This window comes from Callorhinus ursinus, unplaced genomic scaffold (genome assembly GCF_003265705.2).
Source record: "Callorhinus ursinus isolate GAN/ISIS: 27379988/994484 unplaced genomic scaffold, GSC_fseal_2.0 scaffold125, whole genome shotgun sequence".
Lineage (NCBI taxonomy): Eukaryota > Metazoa > Chordata > Mammalia > Carnivora > Otariidae > Callorhinus > Callorhinus ursinus.
The window spans coordinates 574577-580576 of NW_027397187.1; the positions used below are offsets into that span (position 1 = coordinate 574577).

General features: G+C 65.4%; 1 protein-coding gene across 1 annotated transcript; it reads right to left on the reverse strand.

Annotated features, from left to right (window-relative positions):
• Positions 1-762: 762 nt before the first annotated feature.
• Positions 763-5788, reverse strand: SLC34A3 (solute carrier family 34 member 3). The gene is made up of 13 exons (XM_025864918.2): positions 5711-5788; positions 5420-5543; positions 5045-5134; positions 4428-4556; positions 4209-4352; positions 4021-4132; positions 3747-3942; positions 3462-3551; positions 3279-3366; positions 3015-3182; positions 2817-2933; positions 2611-2735; positions 763-1288 (listed from the first exon to the last, which is right to left on the reverse strand). The coding sequence occupies exons 2-13, from the start codon at positions 5502-5504 to the stop codon at positions 824-826; spliced, it is 1809 nt and encodes a 602-aa protein (XP_025720703.1). The 5' UTR covers positions 5505-5543; positions 5711-5788; the 3' UTR covers positions 763-823.
• Positions 5789-6000: the final 212 nt, after the last annotated feature.

Here is a 6000-nt window from a genome sequence, read left to right on the forward strand (position 1 = left end):
TGACCTTCGCCTGCCTCACGGCCGAGGGGTTTGGGGTGGCATGGTGGCATGGGCTCCGGGCGCGGCTGGCTCTAGGGGTTGCCGGCAGGACCTACTTCCTGGTGGGTTTACGGGGGGTGAGGGGGCGCTGACTACCTGCTCTGCTGGGCCATGGCAGCCCTATGCCTGTGTCTCACATGGACACCGCCCTGCGCCCTGCCCATCCGAGAGAGAGAGAGAGAGAGAGAGAGAGAGAGAGAGAAGCATGGGAGGGGGGAGCCTGGGGCCTCCTGGTCCTCACTCATCCCCTCCTCACTCCCTGGGCACTTGGGGGACCCATGAGGCTGGCCCCCAGAGGGGCTGCCAGCACCAACCACCTGGGTCCACTCCTAGGGTGCGCCGTCTGCGGGTGGTGGGGCATGGGAGCCGGCAGCCCCTCCCTCCTTCACCCAGGGGGAAGGGTCCCGGCCACATCCAGCCACAGATACTTTCTGACGGATATCTCCACGCTCCTGACTGGCCGCCACTTGGCACCTTCTGTCCCCAGAGGCTCAGGAGAGAAACAGAGTTACAGCCTGGGACTCTGGGTTGGCTGTGTGCTCACACCTACTCAGGCTTGCAGTGGGTCCCGGGTGTCAACTGGGGGACAGCTAGCACTTGTCTACTTCCAGCTGGCCTTGGAGCCTGGTCAGGGGCCCTCCTCTGGCAGGGGACTGAAGACCACTCACACCTGGGTCACAGCCTTGTTTATTTGCAAAGAAGGCAAGCCAGGTGACTCAGAAGTCTTCTGCTTCTGGGATCCCCCAGGGCACCCAGGAGTCAGTGAAATGGGGGTGCCCCCCCTTCACAACTGCTGGGAGGCCAGGACCTCAGGGTTCTCATAGCAGTGGGCCTCCTTGGCAGCGGCCTGAGGGGGGCTGCACACCCTGCAGGGGCAGCAGCAGCTGACCAGGCGGTCCCAGGGCTCCAGAGAACGGAGCCAGAGTGGGAGCCAGGCCCAGGACCGCAGACGGTGGGGCAACCAGGCTGGCCGGTGCCGCTGCAGGACATTGATCAGGATGAGGAGGAGCACCAGCCCCACCAGGGGTCCCCCGACTGCAGCCAGCACCGTGCTCCCTGCCAGGGAGAGCCCAAAGGCTGCCAGGGGCAACAGCAGGAAGCTGAGCAGCAAGTAGGCAATGGCCACCCAGCGGTAGTTGGCCGTCAGGTCCCCGAAGCGCTTGGCCAACGGGATGGGCAGCCGCAGGATGGGCACCACGTACCACAGCAGGATGCCGGCCAGGTTGAAGAAGAAGTGGATGAGGGCCACCTAGCGGTCCAGAGGGCAGGCAGGGGTTAGGAGCCTGGGCCCAATGGCACACAGGTCCCCCAAGGCTGCCCAGGACTAGCCAGGACACCTGCTCTCCTTCCTCCTCCTCCCCCCACCCCTCCTCCCCCCACCCCGGCAGAAAGGGTACTAAGTCTGAAGGCTGTTTGAGGTCCACTTGTCGGCCATGACGGGCCACCTAGTAGGGCAGATTCCAGCCGGGTATGGGTGTGCCCTTCCAGTACCGCCCCACTCCCCCCAACACACTCAACGCTGGGAGCCCAGTGTGGTAACTACATCACCAACGACCACATGGATCTGCTCCTCCCCTGGGCCGGCTCAGCCTGCCCACACCTCATGCCTAGTGACCCCATTCCTGCTTATCCATGAGTGGGCTTAGCCACCCAGCCCTGGGCTCTGGCCTGGCTCCTGTGGGGAGGAGGTGCGGGGCCACACGTGCAGGGAACATAGCCCCCTCCAGGGGCTGCTGGTCTTGAGGAGTCGCTGTGGAAGGTGCAGTCCAGAGGCCTTCCTGGAGGGGGTGGACCAGGGCCCTGCACTGAGAGGGTCTGAGTGGACAGAGCAGAACCAAAAATGCAGGAGGGTGGTAGGGAGGGCTTGTGGGCAGAAGCCCCGCAAGATCTGGGCTTTCAGGAGCTGCGTCTGTCTGGGCACCTAGGCAGAGGCAGTGGAGGAGGGAAACTCAAGCCAGGGCAGCGGACCACAGAAAGGGTGACTTAGAGACGGAGGTAGCAGGACTAAACGGGACTGGGTGTGGGGCACAGAGCTAGGGGACCAGGGGGAGGTGTCCTGGAGGCAGAACTGTGGCCGTGGGCGAGGGCAGCTTGGAGCACCCAGCACGGATGAGGTAGGGCTTTGGAGGAAGATGGCAGGTTGTTCAGGTAGGGGCCTGTTGGGTTTAGATGGCTGGGGGGGGGGGGGGGGGGGGCCCGGGGGGGGGGGGGCGGGGGGGCGGGGGGCCCCCCGGGGCCTGGAAGGGGCACAGCCAGCAGCACGGGGGGGGGGAGGAGGACAGGGGCTCCTGGAGGGAGTTTGGCCAGGAAGGAAGAGCGGCAGCACCCCAAGACCAGAGGGTCCTTGAAATGACCTGCTCCCCGGGGAGGAAGAGTGTGGCTGGGGGTCCACAGGATCCCTAGGGTTTGGGGAGGTGGGACTGCAGGTCTGATCGGGCAGCCAGAGGGGGGTCCCAGGGACGTGTGGGCCATGGCCAAGCTGGCCGCAGGGCTGGACAGGAGGGAACTGAGCCCAAGGGGAGGCCCCAGGCCTGGGGCGGGAGGCCAGGGAGAGGTGAGGTAGGGTGGTACCTGGAGGGCACTGAGCAGCATGTCCGCGGGGCTGGCCAGGGCAGCCAGCAGGGCTGTGGTGGTGGTGCCCATGTTGGAGCCCAGGAAGAGAGGGTACACCCGCTCCAGGCTGATCACCCCGACCCCTGGGGGAGCCGGGGGTGAGCACCGGGGCCTGAGCCCTCACCCCCGTGGCCCGGGGTCCCTTGCCCATCCCCGGCGCTCACCCATGAGCGGCACGATGGCCGCGGTGAAGACACTGCTACTCTGCAGCACGAAGGTCAGGCCGGCACCCACAAGGATGGCCAGGTAGCCGCTGAGCCAGCTGAACGGGACGGGGAAGTCTGCGGGGGGGGGGGGGGACTGGGTCATCCTCTGCCCGGCCTCCCCCCCGCCACATGCCCCTGTCCCCAGTCTGGCCGCACCAGCGTTGATGACCTTCCGCACGGCCTGGGCCACACGGCCACGCAGCACAGAGTTGAGCAGCTTAACAATGAGCACGAGGCAGGTGCAGAGCAGGAGCAAGGAGGCCGCCAGCAGGATGCAGCCCACGGCCAGGTCCGTGAGCACAGTCCCCGTGAACAGGTGGTGGCCTGGGGGCAGCATGGGGTCAGTGAGCCCAGGCCAGCTCTAGGGGCCAGTGGGGGACAGGGACAGGGCTGGGGGGCCGGGGGGGCTGGGGGCCTCACAGGGCAGATGCTCCACCAGGACAGAGCTGTTGTTCTCAGGGCAGGGGCCGGAGGTGAGCACTCCACAGTCACTGCTGTTCCACGGAGTCTGGGGAGGCGAGGCAGGGCAGGCTCAGGATGGACCCAGAGCCGGCGGGACTGAGCAACTGGCAGGTCGGAGATCGGGGGTCAGAGGCACCTCACCATCACCTCCCTGGTGCCGCACCATTGCTTAATGAGGCTGCTGTTGGTCGCATTGCCTGTAGCACTGCTTGCAATCCTATCAGTGTCCAGCTGTGGGACAGAGGGGTTGGGACCATGGACTGGACCCTCAGGGCTCACCTGGGACCCAGATGCCCACAGCGCAGCCCGCTGTGCCCTCCCGCCCACTGTGCAGGGCCCAGGATAGGGCTGGGGCACGGCCCCCCACTCCCAACCCCCAGCACTTTCAGGCACAAACGGCCCCCCGAGGGCAGCACCTTTCCTCACCTGCACAACCAGGTGTGTGAGAGGCTTTGTTAGCACCTTGAGGATGTCGGGTGCTTGCCCCCCAGGCTGCAGGTTGCTGGCGCCCAGAGCCAGGGCGCTGAGCCTCTCCAGCAGGGCTGTGGCGCTCTCCAGAGGCAGCAGGATCAGCACCGTGAGCCAGTTGAAGATCCCATGGACGGCCGAGCCGCCAAAGGCCCTGCCACGTGGAGCACAGTGGTCGGTGGCTCAACTGTGGCCTTGCTCGCAGCCCCTGCCCCCCCTCTCCCCCACTCACCTCCGAAACTCATCCCGGTCCCCTGACTGTGCCATCGAGACCAGGGTGCTGGTGATGGATGTGCCCACGTTGACGCCCATGATGATGGGCACACACGCCTGGACGGTCAGCACTGTGGGGGTGCCGCATCAGCTTCCCGCACTCTGCCCGCCCACCACCAGCCCGGGGTGGGGGAGGGGGGCACTCACATTTGGAGGCCACCATGCTGACCACGATGGAGGAGGACGTGCTGGAGCTCTGTACAAGAACTGTGACCAGCACGCCAATGACCAGTCCAGCCACAGGGTTGGACAGCACCACGTTGTCCTTAAAGATGTCTCCAGTCATTTTGCCTGTGTCCAGAGAGAGGTGCACTGAGGCTGAGCAGGACTGGCTGCCCGCCCCACCCCCAGACCCCCGGCACTCACTGCTGAGCAGCTGGAAGGCAGAGCTGAGGATGTCCAGGGAGCAGATGAAAAGATAGAGGTTGCCCAGGAGCCCACAGGCCTTGAGGAAGCCAATGACCACCCGGAGCACCCTGCCGGCCACGCTGAGCTCTGAGAACACAGGGCAGGGCAGTCCTCAGCCAGCCCCCCAACCCAGCCCTACCCTGCCCGGAACCCCTCCCAGTCCCCTTCCTCTGTCTCCCTGCAGGGCAGGGCCTGGGCCCCCTTCTCTGTCCCCGCACAGGGCAGGGCCTGGGCCCCCCTTCTCTGTCCCCGCACAGGGCAGGGTCTGGGTCCCTCCTCTGTTCCTTTGCAGAATGGCCAAGCCGACTACCCCCGGGACCTCCCAGAAACCTAATGGTCATTAGGAGGGAGAAGGAGGGGCAGGCTGGGCAGGGGTGACTCTCATATCCAGACACAACAGGCAGCTGAGCTGAGGGACAACCATCCCTGGGGTGGTGGTCTGTGCAGTAGGTTTCTATATGGCCTGTCGAGGCCAACCTCTCTTTCCCGCTCTCTCTCCCCAAGGACCTCTCCACGCTCAGACCCTGGGAAGTCAGAGCCCCATTTGGCCAGTTGCCCAGCACCTTCAGACCTACCTGTCCAGGACTGGCCAGTGTCCTTCAGCTGAGGGAGGGCCCAGGGGTCCATTTCCCCCTCTTCCAAGACTGGGGCAGAACCAGAGGTCCCTGCAGGAGCCAAGGTGAAGTAGGGCCAAGGATCCTCCCAGGCAGGGGCAAGAGGGTGTGGGGGGGACTCTGGTATAGGGGCTTGGGGCAAGAGGCAGGAACAGGAAGCAGAGAGGAAAGGGGGCCTCCAGCTTGTCTGGCCCTGACCGGAGTTGTCACGAGCCCCCATGGGCTCTCCGGGAGATGGGCGGGAGCCCCCTCCCACTTACACAGAGCGTCGGATCAGGGGCTGGACGGGGAAGCAGAGAGGCAGGCTGAGGCCTGGTGCCCTGGGGCTCCTGGTACCTGCATTTCCCAGACTCCGGTCCACCAGGCCAACTGTGTCCAGAGTAAGGGGGGGGACCTGGCCATCCGTGAGGGAATTCGGCATGGATTTCTGGCAGGGACAGACCCAGGTCCAAGCCTGGATCTGCTGGGGGGGAAAGGCAGGTCAGACACGTGTCCTCCCGCTGCCCCACCAGGTCCTGCTGGGGTCCTCCAACAGGGGATCTGTCTTCCCTCCCCCCCCCCGCTGGCCTTGGAGATTTCCCGCTTCCTCCATCTATGGGGGCGGTGGGGGGGAATGGCTACAGTGACCTCAAGCAGTTGTCAGGCGAGCCCAGTCCAGTTTCAGGGGCAGAGTCGGGGGGGCCCTGGCTCCCTGGCTCCCTCGCTGGTCCTGGCTGGAAGAAGACTTGGTGGGTGGCCCAGGGCACAGGGTGCTGGGTGCCGGTAAGTGCCTAGGAGCAGGGAATCCAGTGACCTTCTTGTCAGGCAGGTGTCATCAGGGACACTGCAGATGGTCCCAGCTTAGACTTTGGCATTTGATACCAAATGGTGACGTCTCCGCTTGATAAGGGCCGCACCCCCAGGGATGGGGGCAGGGC